The 16,673-nt window shown below is 42.1% G+C and overlaps 1 protein-coding gene across 1 annotated transcript in view; it reads right to left on the bottom strand.

Annotated features, from left to right (window-relative positions):
- Positions 1 to 73: 73 nt before the first annotated feature.
- Positions 74 to 16,673, bottom strand: part of MYO7B (myosin VIIB) — a 49,727-nt gene continuing 33,127 nt past the window's right edge. Inside the window, exons 35-49 of the mRNA XM_077785633.2 lie at positions 16,308 to 16,477; positions 15,435 to 15,616; positions 14,517 to 14,644; positions 13,821 to 13,978; positions 13,200 to 13,353; positions 11,143 to 11,298; positions 8,533 to 8,638; positions 8,284 to 8,397; positions 7,347 to 7,434; positions 6,570 to 6,676; positions 5,923 to 6,108; positions 4,942 to 5,058; positions 4,203 to 4,286; positions 3,383 to 3,502; positions 74 to 2,578 (exon numbers count right to left, since the gene is read on the bottom strand). Coding sequence (XP_077641759.2) covers positions 2,495 to 2,578; positions 3,383 to 3,502; positions 4,203 to 4,286; positions 4,942 to 5,058; positions 5,923 to 6,108; positions 6,570 to 6,676; positions 7,347 to 7,434; positions 8,284 to 8,397; positions 8,533 to 8,638; positions 11,143 to 11,298; positions 13,200 to 13,353; positions 13,821 to 13,978; positions 14,517 to 14,644; positions 15,435 to 15,616; positions 16,308 to 16,477 — 1,954 coding nt within the window. The 3' untranslated portion in view covers positions 74 to 2,494. The remainder of the gene's footprint in view (positions 2,579 to 3,382; positions 3,503 to 4,202; positions 4,287 to 4,941; positions 5,059 to 5,922; positions 6,109 to 6,569; positions 6,677 to 7,346; positions 7,435 to 8,283; positions 8,398 to 8,532; positions 8,639 to 11,142; positions 11,299 to 13,199; positions 13,354 to 13,820; positions 13,979 to 14,516; positions 14,645 to 15,434; positions 15,617 to 16,307; positions 16,478 to 16,673) is intronic.

Below are 16,673 nucleotides of genomic sequence, written 5' to 3'. Positions count from 1 at the left end.
TAATTAAAATCACTAACACTCACGGAGTACACTTGAAAATGGTTTTGCTTTTAGAAAGCATAGTATGTGAAGCTTGTTTTTTTTTTTTTTCCAAAGGGTATGCTAATCATTTGCAGTCTTTCTTTGTAGCACTAATCCTCTCTCTAGATTTGTGTCCTGCTGTTTTTACAGCAGTCTGTGCAATGCTGGCAAACACTAGTCAGCCTTTCGTAGAGAGAATTCCTGATATGGCGTGGCTGGTATTAGATTATATGACTGATATTCTTTCAGAAGTGACTGGATGGAGAAGGAATAGATTGCAGGCAAGAATGTAATAAACATGGTTATACTAGTCTGTAAAGCACTATTAAGTGCTGAGTGTATTAGACTGAGAAAAGAATTAGCAGCTCCCTGCCTTGGTTCAGGCCTTGATAGCTTCTGCACTGTGTAGAGCACTCACTTTATTACACGTTGTTTGAGCTGTCTAACCAAAACACATGATTGTAGATTGAAATGCTGTAATACTGTGCCTTTGTATGTTCTTGTATTAAAGTTAACTGTAATACACTAAGTCTTTACACTAAAAAAATGGTATAGTGTACAGTTAATACCATATTTTCAGTGCTTAGCCAGAAACTGTTACTCTCTCTGAGGAACTCTGGGATTGCTGAAACCTGAGGCACTGTTGTGGTGAATTCATGTTTTGGACCTGTGCTGCTTCTGTGGTGTTGTGTTGGTTGATGAGGATGTGCAGAAAGGGGTATCATCCTTTTAGTGGCTGTGTTGTACAAATCGTGTTGTATATGTAATGAGCAGATGGGATACTGTGATCATTTACAGGAAGGATATAGTGGATATTTGGATGATTTAGGTTACATGGATCTGGAGCAAACATTCATTTGGTTAAAAAGACATTGTGGTTGATTTTCTGCAGTCTTTATTTAAAAACCAGAAACAATACAGTTTGGCTGCAAAATTTATTTTTATACAGGTGAAGTGTTGAACATTTCTCACTCATAGCTAGTTAGTCAGATCAGACACTGGGTGACAAAACCACTCTGGGTAATTAGACTCCAGCACTTCCATTGCCAGCAATGGACATTACAGCAGGAGCATTTGCTTGCAAAAAGATCAGCTATTCTGACAGGTGTGGCACTCATTTAGATGCACAAAGAGAGTGGGGCTCTTCCCTGCCACCCATATACAAAACTCCCACCAGCATTTAAATTTTTCACACACATGTCTGAGGGAACAAGAGAGCCATTGTGCATCCATTGGCAAAGTTGAGAGATCAGGCAGAGCTGTTTTTCCAGCACTGCCAGATTGTGTCTCAAGGAACTTGGTGTAAATGCTTTAAGACATGTTCATCTTTCACTGGGAGCAAGGGAGGAGTACTTGATCTGAGAGGGTAGCAGCTAAGCTTGCTCCCACCATAGTCTTTATCTACTTTACACACTCAGAGCACTCTCTGGTTCCCCTGGCACCAAAACTATGTTTCTACAAAGCTCTTAGAGATTAACAAGTGCTGAATCAAATTTTACCACTCAAACTGTCTGCCAAACAGGAAGCAGAAAAGATCAGGACAAATTAAAGCTATTATTCTTGTCTCGTGAGGGAATGTCTGCATAACTCCAAACAGACCATTTTTGTAGAGCAGAAAAGTCTCTTTTCAACAGACCTCTGTTAGACTGAGTTCTTCAATTCTGATTTGGACTGAATAGCTCATCTGTATCTTGAAATAGGAGCAACTAAAAGTGATGGACCCATACCCCAGACTCATTTCAGAGCTTACTAGAAACTGCACAGTAGAAAGTGGTTGTAAGTTTCCAAGAGCATTATAATGTGGAAAAAAGATTATTTAATTTAAGCAAGGCTGTGGTAAGTCAGGGGATGGCTTGCAAGTTAGCAGCATGCAGGAAGGACAGTTACATTCTGACAGTAATTGGCTGTCAGTCTGTCATGTACAGCACATAACCAAGGGACCAGAGGATGGAACCCAGCATCTTACCTTTCAATCTGTCCAGTTATTTACTACCAAAGGGCATCTCTTCACTCTTGGAATTGCCAATAGGAGGAAAAAAATTACATTACCTTAGTTTCCAAAGACTTGGAGTTTGTGCATTTGATAAGAGCATATGCAATAAGGAGCATTTTCTTTCCAGAAGACAACAGCTCTTACTGTGTGTCTGTCTTTGAATGGAGGAGATTCAGGCTACTAGAAGGGGCTCTCACAGGGTTTCTCCACTCCCACAAAACATTGAAGTCCATCTAAACTTTCTCTAAATCCAGTACCTGAATGCAATACTCATACTACATCTAAGACAGAAGTGTTACAGATATTTGAAAGCACATGCTCACTTGAGCTTCTCTTGTAGTGTTTCAGCAACTCAGTTCATTCAGTGTGTGATCAGAAGATCAATCAACAAGATTAATATTTTTTAAATGGCATTTCTTCTGGGATATGAAATTACAGGTAGTTTGGCACAAGTACAGGTCATGGGCTCTAGTTCCTCTCTCAGGCTGGGAGGTTCTTTTGCTTGTTTACAGCATTCATGAGCAGGCGTACGTAGGATGTTAACAGGTCATCCATTTTGTAACCCTGTCAGGAAAGAAAAAAAGTCTTAAATCTATCAGAGAGCTACAGAAGCAAAAATAACTATCATTTCCTCCCTTGTCTGTCATCATCTCAGGTTCTTCCTTGCACGAACTTTTCTTTCAATATCGTTTCGTTTAGTTATAATTTATCCATTCCTCCCTCTGCTTTTTATGGATTTCCAAAACTTTACAAACCGTAGCTCTGCTGTCTCCTTAGTATTCACTCTGTAGCTTGACTTGTACTTAAGATTTTAGTTTTCAAGAATTCAAGCTTTTCTGTCAGAGTAGTTAGCCTTTAAATGTCTTTGTTATCTTTACAAACCAACCTTTAAATATTAATACAGTGATGCTTCTCTTAGACTGTGAATAGTCTGAAACCAGTTGTTAAAAAGGTGGCACCACTCCCTGGAAAATATGAAGTCTTATAAGACTGGCACTACTACGTAACTGGAGGCAGACATGCAAGACAAAAAGCTTCTTATGTAGCTTTGCATTCTTAACTTCTGAGATGGATAAAATTTTGATGCATGGGAAGAATCTGGGAAATTACTGTTTTTCCTTGTGTCCTGTGTAATGCATCCTTGCATCAGATAACATTATATATGAACTGAACCAGTTCTAAAAGGCAGTTTTATTGACACAACAGTGAATGCTTTTGGTATTTATGGTATAATTGGTATAATTATGGTCTGTGTGGTATAATGCTGCACTGATATTTATCTGTTTTTACACCATCATTTGTAGGAGTTGGGGTTGGAAAAGAAAAATTGGGATTTTATTGTATCTTAGTTGGCAAAATTCTTCTTACCAGAGATGTCTCACATAAGAGCCGGTTTCCTCGTACCAGGTTCCCTATGGTCATGTGAAAGTATGTGCTCCCACTGCTCCAGTTGGAGATCTTATTGAAGGGGTAGACTACTAGAATATCCTGTAAGGGGAAACAAAGTGATCTGTAGAACATTTAGGCTGTTACATAAGAAAACCTGTAGAGCTAGAGTATTCTTGTTCTTTCCTGCTTCATTTATAAAAATCATGGATCAAGGTACTTTTTGCATCCAGATTATCAGTATATTGTATTTTCTCCAAAATCTTAATCACACTAGTGAGACTTCCTTTCATTATATATTGATCTTTGCTTTAGCACACTGCCATTAGATTTACAATAATCTAAACCTACCTTTTAATTTGTTTGGTTATTGAAAGCAAATAGTGATACTCCCTTCTCCTGAGAACTTGCTAAGTCCAGACCGTTTGTGTTAAGACTGCAGCTAAACGTGGCCATTCAGCCTTATCTCTTAGACAGCTGGGGCTTCCTGCAAAGCATTTTTCTGCAGCAGGTTCCTGGGTGCACTGCCTATCCCTCTTCCTGATCTTACCACCTTGCCAGGTCTATGATGATTGCTATGTCTTTTTTCAGAGATGCTCTATCCTATTCCTTTCCAGAGTAGAAACTGCAAAGAAGTGATTTGAGGCAGTAACATTTTCTTCAGTTTCACACAGGAAAAAATTAATAGAGAGCATCTATTCTCTCCTACCATTCCTGGGCAGGGTCCTATCACTGTCCCTAAATTAGCAGGGTCCATTCAATCCTTCCTTAGATGGACTTGTGAGAAGCAGCTGTTTGTTACCTTTGTCTTCTGATGGATCAGTGAGACTCCTTGCTTGTTGATTGCAATCAGTACAATCTCTGGGAAATTGGGCTCCGAGGCTTGCTGTAAATGAGTAACACAGCAAGATAAGCAGAAAATTGAGAAATTATCTGTATCAGGGGCCTAGTGACCTTTAACAATGTCCAGTGCTTCTTGTTCTCTTTCCCAAATGAACACTGAAACATTTTGACCATATATTGATGACTTGAGCAAATGCTCCATGAGAGCAAAATCAAGTCCGTTATTTACTATGCTGTTTGATAGCAGGTTTAATGATTGATTGCAAACAATTTAAGAGCCTAGTGAGGAGAAATTAAAGGTAACACATGGGATATTATTCTTAGATATACACTCTAGAATGAGAGGATTAGTACCATTCTGTTCTGAGGGAAGAGTCAACAAAGACATAAGATTTGGCAGCATTTTCTTGTGGAGAGCAGTGATAGGACAATTCAGCCCCCTACAGCTACTACACAATTGTAGTAGAGGTATTATAACTAGAGCAACAACATTGCCAGTAAACAACAAGAACAACAAGCATAGTTCAGAATGGATAAAGAATCCATCTCCCAACTTTGAAGGACCTGAGTTTTCTTCTTAGATTACAGGAATTCAGTTTTATAATGTTTTTTTACTTTCAGATATGGAATTGTAGTCAGTCTGTATCCCTTGGCACTGATCTACTACCAAATCCACTAGCACAGGGCTTCAAACCTACCTTCACCTCAAAAAAGGCTGAGCCAAATGTTGGCCACCGGTGTATCATTTTCAAGAAAGCAATCTTGGCCTCATCCACAGTTTTTCCTTCATGTTTACTATATGCTGCAATAATGCTCTGTTTAGGAGAAGAGGATACAAAGCCAGCTGAGTTGGAGACAGGCAGGTTTCCAATGCCTAGTCTTAGCACTAAAGACAGCATCAGCTCATCACCACAATCAGCTTTTTTGGCCCAGCAGCAGAAAATTGAAAATGAAAACAGCTGCTATGTCATGGGGCAAGGTAAACCAGAACCCTCCAGTGTTCCTTATTCCTCTGCTGGGTGAAGGAAGCCCAGCAGCCTGAGGAAATTGACTTCAGGGCAGAGGGGTGAAGTGAGATAAAACTCAGAAAGCCAGTGTTCAATACCCACAGACATGTATTGATTGCATCTTTGGCTGAAAAATGAAGGGTGAATTTTCCCTTTATATTTGAAAGAATGTCCTGTGTTTTCCTCAGCAGACTAAGTGGTAAGTACCTGCTAAAACTACCTTTCCCTTTTTTTGGGTAGAAGAGCCTTTTACTGTAAGTAGCATGAACACAGTTCATGGAGATTGATTTGCTGCCAAGAGATATTTATGAGACACCTTAATTTTCTGTTTATGTCTGATATCCTCAGCTTCTGAGTCCCATTGCTGACTCTCCAATCTCTAACTCTTTATCTGGGCACTAGAAATGGATTAGTATCTCCAAGAAAGATGCACACTTCAGATAAGCCATCTAGGTCTGCAGATACGCTTCAGAATTTTGGTAGAATATGTAAAATCTGCATTGTAAGAGGCAAATCCTTTTGCTATCTTGCTGGCAAATCCAGTAATATCCAATACCGTCCCTGTAGAGTACTTTCAAAGACCATCAGATCAAAAATGTAGTGTGGCTCAATGTGTTTTCTCTACTAAAGCTCTGTAAATGTAATATGACTAATGAAAACTGATGTTCTTACCTTCTTCCATTCATCTGGTGCCACTGCTCGGAGCAGATTGTCTGGCACCAGCTCCTTCAGGATTTTGGGGATGGCTGCCAGCTGTGTGCGGTCGTTGTTGAAGCGCGCTTTATAAATCAGCCCTGCCAGCTGCACAGCTTCATCCTTGGAGCACTTGTGGTAACCTCTGAGGTACTTTGGCAGCTCCTGGAAGAGACCAGCTCTGAATCCAGACAGAATGGGCTAAAGCAAGCACTGACTTAAACATTCTAAATTTGTGAGGGCAGGACGCAAGTCTTGCCAAACACAGTCCAAGGACATCCCAAGAACTTTTAGCTCCTTCTGAAGGTTCTCTGGATGATCTTTAAAGAGCCTTTCCAACCCAAAACTTTCTGTGGCTCTCTGATTTATGGAGCAAGATGAGCAATTCCACAGTACAATGAGGTAAAGGAGCTGTACTCTTTTAACATGTTCAGTATAGCTAAGCTGTGAACACTGAGAAATAAATCTGTTCTGAGGCTGAGCTGTGCCCCCCCTCTCTGGAGGAGGTATTCCTCTGGAGGGTCTATAATGCAGGCTTTCAAGAGGGAGACAGTAGTACTTCTACAGACTTAATTTCTCACAGGAAATTAAAGTATCACAAGATACCTCTTTAGGGAGCTGCGTACCTGGTGGTAATGGAAAATGGTATCAGCTTTCAGATCCTTGCCAGGAGTGACATTCAGCCACAGCTTCCTCATGAAGTACACCTCATAGGCCACAGACAGAGCAGCACCTAAGGAGATCAGATTTTTTTAAGTGTTCTCTGTGTCACTGATAGTCCTATAGTGTTTAAATGGCTTGTGAATTTCTTCAGAAAAGTAATTATAGTTTTAATAGTAACAAACAAAATTACTAACAAAACAACACAAAAAGCCATTTTAGATGACAAAAGAAATTAATCATTTTTCAGTTCTTGGACATTGTTCATATAATGATCAGATGTAGAAGTTGAGGGACTACCATAGAGTGTTTGTTATTGGTGCTCATGACAGCTGCCTGCTGGTGTGCAGTACACCCAAATTCTCTTACACAGATGAGAATACATCTCCTGATGGCTGTGCTTCTGCAAATGAATTGTGATTTAGTGCATCCATAGTTTAAACTCTGATTTTCAGAGCTCCTAATAGCTACATCAGCTGAGGGAAGAGAAGTTAGGTCTTAGATATATAGACAGAACTTCAGGGACTTGAACCTCAGCTGTCCTGAAATATGCAAAGGTGAAGACAAATTGATACAGAGTTTGATATTGATTTCAAAATATATATTATCTTTGGGGCGGGGAGGGGGGGGGGGTTGTGAGATACACTTCCCAAGATTGAGTGAATCCTACTGGATGGATCAGCTACTTTCCAGTTCAACACAGCATCTCATGCAGCTTCTTGTCTTGCTGGCGTTCTCCTTACCATCTTTTCCTGGCTTGTTCCTCCTGTTCCAGTCTGTCACCTGCCTTAATGAGTCAAAGAAGTAGTCTGCTTCATTCTGACTGATCACCTGCAGAGGCCAAACAATGGAGAGAAAGGAGGGGTTTGCACATCATATAAAATACTGCCTGTCCCACATACCCAAGTATCAGGCTGAATTTTCTTTCCCTGTCTACAGTGAGAGGGCAGAATAATAGCAGGAAAGAAGTAGAAAAATAGAAGGAGGAAGGCTAAATTTACTTATATTTCATATGGGGACCTTTATTGCATCTTCTGTTGCTTTTTCTTTCCAGGTTGCTTATTGAAGTCAAGCTGAAGATGCCTAGCTTATTCCCAGTTGTCTTCTCTTTGTGATGTGTTGTTACATACTGTGTTTCTCTTTTCAGGAAGGCAGCACACCAGAAACTCCCTGTGCTAGGGCTCATTGCTGCTTTTGCTTTAATCAGAGTTTCAAAGAGAAGGGACCTCTCAGCGAGACAGCCAGCCCAAGCTTCAGCTCAGGCAAGGCAGGCTCCCAACAAACCAGAGAGTATTAACTGGTGCTAGTTGCCCCTGCTTTCCCTATTCCTAGAGAGCACTGTACATGTGCAGCACATCTGGGCAAAGTCTGAGTTAAAAAGGGTTGAATCCAGCAGTATGCAACCATCCTAGCAGGCTGGACCACCTACATCTTCTCTGCTTTTAGTTCCACCTGGGTACTGGCAGAATGATACAAGCTCTGCATCTCCATCCAGCTTCTTCAAGAGATTGAAAAGAGTTGTCAAGTGCTAAAAGTTCAAGTTTAGGTTGTATCCCCTCAGTAAGACAGAAGCAGTAATCACCTGCTCTGGTCCTTGGATTTGGTTGTTTAGGTAGCCTGGTAAATAAATAAGAGAGGATGGACAGCCTGGCTACCCTGCCAGAGTCAAAAAGGGGTTACCTTGTCTGCAATCTTCACAAAGAGGCTGAAACCTTCCCAGGAGTGCAGCTGCAATTTGGAAGCGATGTTCTGACATAGAGTCTGGATTTTGGTGTTTGTTCCCACATCAAAAGTCTGTGAGATAACAAGATTCTTGTTAAAACAGAGGAGAGGAAGAAATAAGAATATTGGATGTCTTCACACATGCTCCTGGATGAGCACATCATGGCTGGAATAATGGTCAACGCTGGGAAAACAATAAGTGCTCACCAGTTCTGTTTCGTTGGGGAAGCAAATCTTGTGTGAGATCTTAGTGTTGTTCTGTAAGATGGCCTCAACCTCCACAGGATGAGGTGCCCACTTCCTACAGCCGCTCCTGGAAAATGCCACCAACCATCATAAGAGAGATCAGTTTAGTCACTGTGGAAATGAACAACAGTATTCCAGCCAAACAGCAGACACCCTCCAAAATGCCAGTACTCTGCGATGGGGTGGGCTCTAGTGGACCTCCACCCCCGTGCAAATTCAGTGTATTAACAGCAAGAAACTGAGGGTCTTAATGGCATGTAAAGTGAAAGTCTCTTCTGCTCTGCAAGAAGGCTTCATGAAGAAGGCACCTTCCTAGCCAGCACCGTTGCCTCTTCTATGGATTCAGCAGCATTTTTCCTTACTGACATGTGACTATAATGGCTATAAGGAGAAGTACATTTTATTTTATTCCTGCATCAGCAAAAAGGTATGTATTTGGAAACAAAATTACTTGGAGCTGAAGTACCAAAAAGGTCTGGAGGGCTGCTTGAAAGCATTTTATATAAGAGCTGGAGTGCAATCACTGACTTAGGAGGTGCTTAAGCTGTACAAACACATTTCTTTGAAATTATACCTCAGAGCAGAGCTGCCTTTTATAGCAAAAGAACTGGCCTTGAAGCCTCAGTCATGCCAAAATCTTGACATAGTTAAAAGTGAGAACAAATCTAGCAAATTACCTTCTGGGGCTGGTAAGTTCCTGTCTTCAGTGGCACAGAGCAAGGCTGTTCAGGTATTTTGAACACCATAGCTTATGGGCCTCTCACATAGGGTCAGGCTCTCAGGAGGCGGTTCCTCTGGATCCAAGCTTTAATTGTGTGGATTTGAAAACTACTTTTTTTTTCATTCAATAAAGGATCATTTCCATTTGGAAAAGGAAAACTTCACTGTAACCAAGCTGCACAGCATGTGCTTTGTACTGTGCAGGCACTGTATGAAGTGTGGACCTGTCACCTTTTCCTGACCTGCCATCAAAGGGAGGCCCTGGGAGCTCAAGGAATTGCAGTACTTTGGCTGCAGAGGCATGAGGCTAACCACCTGTCCTTGCAGCCTGAGCTAGGAATTCACTGCCAAGGTGAGATCTGCTTAACACCCATCACAGTGGTTCCCTTTCCAGGATTCTGCGGTTGAAGATGTAAAGTGGTTTATGGCAGAAAAGGTGTGTTCCCAAGGCTCAGTTGGGTTCTCCTGTGTGTATTTAAGTCAATCCTTTGAGCTGCCTGCTCTGCCCTTTCAAAAGAGACCAGGTTACTTACAGGGAGCAGTTGAACTAGATGATCATTGAAGATCCCTTCCAACTGAAATAGTTTATTCTATTCTATCCTAAGTAGATGAAAGTTTAATCTTATGAAAAGAACTGCTCTTAGAAGACAAGATTTGTCTTTGTTCCACTTCCCATCCCCCAGGCTCCAGATCTGGGGCAGTTTAGCAAATAAAATCCTCCTTCCAAGCAGCCCATTCTGCTTTCCCCTCCCTATTTGCCTCTCTAAAGAAGCTCTGTGCAGCTCAGCAGGGCTTAGAGCATGAATAGCACATGATATAGAGAGGCAGGAATTTTTAAGTCTTCTCTGTAGAAATAAACAATGAATAGCATTCCTTGCCATGCATTTTTCAGACACTTCAAAAGCGAGTTCAATGTGTGGTGACATTTCACCAGCAGTGCCAAAGCCCATCCACTGCAAGGGGGATATCCACTGTGTTAGTGTTCCCCTAGAGCCTGACCCGTGGGATTCACAGACCAAACATGTGGCCCAGCTTGAGGGAAAGGGGAAGATGCAAGAGCTGGAAGAATAAATCATTGGGCATATTCTTTACTGATGAGGTCTGTGGCAGGCAAGTGGTAAATCACAGCACCATCAAAAGGGAGAAGGCTGGAGTCAACCTTGATGCCAAAGCTTTGTTCTCAGAGGGGCAAGCTGGGTTATCCTAGTGCTTGGAGGAATCTAGGGAACCCTTTCTCCTACAGTTCAGTTGATCCTTCCTGAAATCCTGTTAGCCCTTCCCCTCTCTTTAGTTTTGTCATGTCCCTTAGAATGACAATTCATTTGGAAACTCGGGAAGCACTGTGTTTTGGGGATTGTGTTGCTTCAGCCTGGGGTAATGCCAAATGGACGGAGAAGTGCCTTGCTGTGAGCAGCCAGGTAAGGGTCAGGGCTTTATTCATTTGGGTTTTTTCAAAGAACAGGAATTGATTGTATTGATCCTTACAACAAGGACATGCTTCCTCACCAAAGAAAAGTAAGGTCAGGATATCATCAGTGACATAATTCCAAGATGCATGCCCTTTAAGATGTTTGAAATACCCAGCTCTGGGAGTCAAGTGATTTTGTGTGGTGATGAACTTTTTAAAATGCTGCTGACTGGGAAAAAAAAAAAAAAAGTGAAACTGTGACATAGACCTCTCTTCAATGGTTCAGAGTCCATAAAGAAAGTTCAAAATAATGATCACTTGAAAAACCAAGATGTAAAGAGGAAAAGGAAAGTGACAGTCACACTATTTTAGCCCGTGTGTTTTTTGAGACCTGATTATTGATATTTGAACACTTTGAGCTGGTTATATGCCAGAATATGTACCTCATTACTGTCTGAATCCTCCGACGGCACCCTGGGGCCAGTGTTTCTTTCTGACGTGTCTCTATGAACTTCTGGGCATGTTTGAGCAGTGACTTGCTGGGTGGGAAGAGGCCAGTGCAGAGCCAGAGGAGCTGCCAGCCCTTGGTCTCGCTGTACCTGGGAACACAAAGTCAACAGTTCTGCTACAGCCACATGGAATTCTCTGTTTGACCACACACCAGCTACAGGGAAGAGAAATAAACTCTCATCGTGGTCCCATGGTGCAGAGAGCTGCAAATCAACAGAGCCTTCACCCAGCTCTGGCATTCATTTGCTGTGCAACAACCACAACCTCCATGTGAAGAAAAGCCAAGTCCTGCATGAGAAGTACATATGACAAATGCAAACCTCATGAATAAATACAAATTCCAGTTTAGCAGACATCTTAGCAGTAGTGACCCTGGTGCCATCCTCTTGGAAAACCACTGTTGATTTGGTGTTCAAGCTCACATGTATTCAGATCATGGTTTCTCAATGGATGTATTCACCTGCCCCCTGCACTGGGCAGCTTTGCTCAGGGCATGAACATTTTGCATGCACTGACTTCCCCTTACATGTACTGTTCTGAAAAATGAACATGTTGATAGCATCATGTAGTGAGGTAGATGCAGTTCTTAAATGCTCCAGATCAGGCTGTTAATATTTTTCAGGCAGAAATCCAGTTCTAGCCTTTGCATCTGTGAAATCTGACAGTTGAAGCTCCTCTGGCACCTTGCCCTCACCATTAAGAAGGGCTCTGCAACCTTGAGGTGGTCAGTCATTCTTCCTCAAAGCCAGGAGCAGCACACTTCAGCTGTGTCCAAGGAGTGCTCTGAAATGCTCACTGGTGTGAAGTGGTTTTGGTTGGGAAAGTCAATATGCCTGGTTCTGAAAGGGCAGACTTCACTGAATAAAGAGGTTCTGGCTTCTTTATTTCCACTTACTGTTCTAATTTTGCAGATGGAGACAGACTATTTTAATCCCATTTATACTCTATAGAGTGGTGTGTGAGAGCAGGACATGGTCCACAGCACAGCAGCCTGGGAAGGGTGAAAGATTTGTTGCTCTGGCTGTTCTAATGAAAGTATATGCAAATAGGCACCTTTCAAGCATTGTTTTTTCCACATCAGTGATCCCGCTCACATTGGTGGAATACATCAGGCATGGCACTGGCACGATGGTTACAGATTATGCATTAAATAGCCTGTAAGATCCACTGCTTGCAAGGGAATTTACCATTCACCACCAACACACATGATGGAAGTTCCACTACATGCAATACTTGTGGAACAGAAAAAAGAAGATAAATAAATAAACAGAATGCATCCAGAAACTACAAACCATTTTGTTCATAATTAATATTAAGCTGATTTTTGCAATTCAGTTTTCCTGGAAGTAGATCAAGTTATCATTTTGTGAGCGGGGAAGAAAATATGAGCCCTTTTCAGAGACTTTTATGTGGGCAGGTGCCTCTGTAACCAATCTATTCTGCAAGACAGTTTTGTAACCTAATTAATATAACTACTCAAAAGTATTTATTCACTGGTGGTAAAAATCCAGTGCGAACTACGTTTTTGTGAGAGGGGAATGCTGCTGTTTGGAAGTTTAAATGGGGAGTTGTCAGGGCAGTCACTGATGGGATGCAAGGACTATGCAGTGCCACATTTCCCCTGCAGACTGCTTCGGGAGCAGGAGAGCCTCAGTAACACCTTCCCTGCCTCACGCCACAAGGAGATGAGCGCAGAATGCTGATGGGAGCAAAGCAGCAGCTCAGGGGAGATGATTGATGGTGCTCTCTGGCCTCTTCCTGCCAGGGAGTAGTCCTGAGCGCTCTACAAAGGTAAGCACTGTCTGGCAAAAGGGGAAAGGGAAGCTGTTACTCCAACAGCTGTTTATTTATCCTTTGTTTATCCTTCCTCTGCCTCCACTAGATCACAAATGCAGCAAGGGTTCCTTGCTGCAGTGCCAAGGATGTCCCCTGCACTTGAGGCTTGGCTTTGCAGGAGCAGGGTGTTTTTGTACCCAGGTAAATTAAATACCTGTTTCTGTTCTCAGTCAGTTGTTTCATAATCTGACAGTAAATCTCATCCCTGAGGACCTCCTCCTGGATAGCTGGCACAAATATCTGGTCAGTGACTTCCACGGAGGAGTGTGCCTGTTTTGAGGGGTAATCTCCCATGAATTTCATGATGGGTGAATGTGCTGTTAAGGAGAAAAGCAGAAGTTTCTGAAGGCAAATGGGAAGTTTCTTCTGGATCCTAACATGTTAGTGACTTTGTTGATGTCTAAGTGGCTAATACTGGGAGGAAGGTCTAAAGCGTGTTCCCTGTCTGTCCCCTCCCCCTTTGCAGCAGTGCTGCTTGGCTGTGATTTGCACTGTTCTAGTAGCTGCATTCTCTGGGTATATGCAGTAAATCTCTCTCACTCCTAAAGCCACATTATTAGTTTAGTGAGCCATCATAGCTGTGGAGTACTGGGAGGAAATTGGAACATTTCCCTATAGACGAGGGAAACAGATTTGTTCTGCTCCATCCTTATGCTCATCTTAATGCACCTGTAAGGTGGCTGAGGTATCTCAGTAGAGGTAATTTAGTGGTCCTAACTAACACTTCCTTTCCCTCTAGTGTTCTCACATCCCAAAGAAAGGAGAGAAAGGATATCAATGAAGGCCTGACAGGCCAAATCCCGAAGATCAGGGTCTGTGCATGCTCTCTTCAGCAATGGCTGTTTCAGAGGCTCCTTGGAATGTGCCCATAGTTGACTGTGCCCACGGGATTTCTGGAGAACAGCTTTGCTGATGGATTCCTTTTCAGGAGCCCTGAATGAAGACAAGTGGAAGCAATACAAAATTATTGGATCAGTATTGCTATGAACAAAGGAGGTCATTATCATAAAGTCATATCTCTAGACCTGTTTTTTCACAAGACAGTGATTTCAAATCTCCTTTGATTCTGTAGGTCAACAAGAGCAGGGAAATGTAGTTTCCTGTATATCCAGAAGGTAGGAAGCTTGCAAAAAAAAAAAAAAGAGGAGTTTTTAGAAAACTAATTTTCCCCTTACTTCCTGAAGCCTGAGATGATGTATATCCTCACTAGCTGGTAACTGCTGAAGAAAGGGTGAGAAATAAGAATAGAACCTGCTGGAAGAAGTCAGCCCAGTCAGTCCTCCCCTTTGTATTTCTGCAGGCTTAAGACACAATAGGCCATGGGCCAGAATCTCTGTATCCAAAATCACAATTACAGGGAACAAAAAGAAGAAATGCAATCAGAAGTGGGAGATGCCATTACATAATAGGCTTTAAGGATTACTGATCAACAATAACTTTTCTAGGGTGTACTCTACACAGAGAACTTCACCTGAAGTGTTCGTAGGAGAACTCCTCCAGGGTGTAAGGCTTCACCTTGATATCCTCTTCATCAGGTTCCTCCATGAAGGAGTTCTGTGAAGCTGTCCTCCTCTGGTCTGGAGACATCATCAGCAAACTCTGGAATAACACAGGCACACCAAGCTGTCGCATGGAGACAGGTCTTTGCACACACTGTCAGGTATTACTCAGCATATGTGTGCAGGTAGCCCTGTGTGCTGCCCGAGACCTCCTGTCTCAAAAGCAGCATCTTCAGAGACTCAAGAAAGACCTGGAACAGCTGACTCCAAGAAGCAATTTACACACACATGACATTAGTGGACATGAAAAGGTATGTGATTATCCAAAGCACCACACATGTTTTACAATGCACATGCTTCTCTCTAGTGTGTTTTGCCACCAGTTTTTCTGGTTTTTATCTGTTAGCACAGGGTCCAATATACTGAATCCTCATAACTGAAGACAAAAATTATTAGCAGAGGCATTAATAAGAATCCTTGGCTCCCTCAAAGACCATATTCTTTTTAAGTTACCTCATGCACTCAGAGGTTCTCTTGAGGCATTATGTGATTATCACTCAAGCCCAGAGTGAATGCAGGAGAATTCAACTACACAGCCAGACCTGTTAATTGCTACCAGTTGCAGACACTGAAATATCCCATGGTGACTAGAGTTGATTTTGGGGGTTTTTTTTAAGTCATTGCCTTTGTGTAGCTGCAGTCTTCTCCTTAGAGGCTGGGCTAGGTTTATTTTGTTTTCAGACAGGACAGAATTAAATGCTTTGTTTCAATGGGAGGCATAAAACTTGTCTGACTTTGGAGGGACAATTATCTTCCAGTTATAAATTCAACCATATTAACATTTTTATCTTCTTCCAGTATTTTCACATTGAGTGCTTAGCTTTCCTTACCAGCACTTGACTGGAGGGTTTTGTGAGCGAAGGAATGATGTAGATTTCTTCCAAAAATACATTCCCTGTTTTGCCTGTCCTTTCATTCTGGGCACAGATCCAGCCAGAGTCTGCATCCAGCCTTTTGTCTTCAGTGAAGATTAGCAAGTCTCCCTTCTTGAAGGACAGAATGCCAGGATCTTCTGGAAAACAGAATAAGGGGGTTTAGGCTTGACAGTCTGCGAAAATGTAAAGGGGTTGCAATGTGAAAGACAAGGAAATTGTATTTTGAAGGCCTGAATTCAGTTAGCAGTAGAAAGTGATTTGTGTAAATATGGCTAATTTTCCAGTAACACTTCAGAGAAATCACTTCTGTTTCCTCTGACACCCTGACTTTGATCCACTGAGGGCAATGGCAGAACTCCATTTGATTCACATGAATGCTGACTTTGTGTCTAGACTGGCAGCAAAGCATGGAAAGAAACTCAGTAGTTGTAAGTAGCTGAAGTTAATGTTTATGTTTTAAACATGTATGTCTGTTCAAGCCACCTGTATTCCACAGGAAATTCCAGTTTACTGCCTCTGTGAAAATCTCCTGCAAAGTATTTCCAGAGAGCCCAGATCCAACTTCCTACTATAAACAAACTGGGTTCCTGGACACTATACTATCTAAATAAAATACATAAAGAAGGAGAAGGAGGAAGGAAAGGTTATTTGTGTGCAAAGGTCCTGAATCCCATTGCCTTATGCTTGGCATTGCTTGCTGATGCATCCCCCCAGGAGCAAAGGGACTCTAGATGAAGTTTTCCCTCTCCTCTCTGAGCAACTTCAAACAAGTGCTGTGGATTCTCTCATGATTTCTTCCACACCCTGTAGAAGAGTTATGAGACTTACCCTGAGATTTTTTCTCATGCATTGCCACAGCAAATTGTGATCTTTTCTTCAGTCCTTCCAGGAACATCACCACCAGTTCAGCAATGACAACACTGTTCACAGATGTCAGAACAAACTCCTCAGCACGAAGTGTGATGAGAGTGCAGCTCTGTCCGAATGACTTCACTGCCCTATGTATTATTGAACAGTTTGTTACCAGAGCATCTGAAAAACTTACAGACCCATTTGTAAACACAGGCAAGGCACCCACATCTCCTTTCAGATAACTCCCTTACAGTGAATATTGTGATCTCTGGGGTTGGGTTTGTTCCCATTAATTTGCCTTCCTATGAGCTGGTAAGTGTGAAGGACTGAAGTGGTTCAGCT

This window comes from Lonchura striata, chromosome 9 (assembly GCF_050655825.1).
Source record: "Lonchura striata isolate lonStrDom1 chromosome 9, ASM5065582v1, whole genome shotgun sequence".
Classification (NCBI taxonomy): Eukaryota; Metazoa; Chordata; class Aves; order Passeriformes; family Estrildidae; genus Lonchura; species Lonchura striata.
Note: the sequence above shows the minus strand (reverse complement) of the source record. Positions and strands in the feature narration are given on the sequence as shown.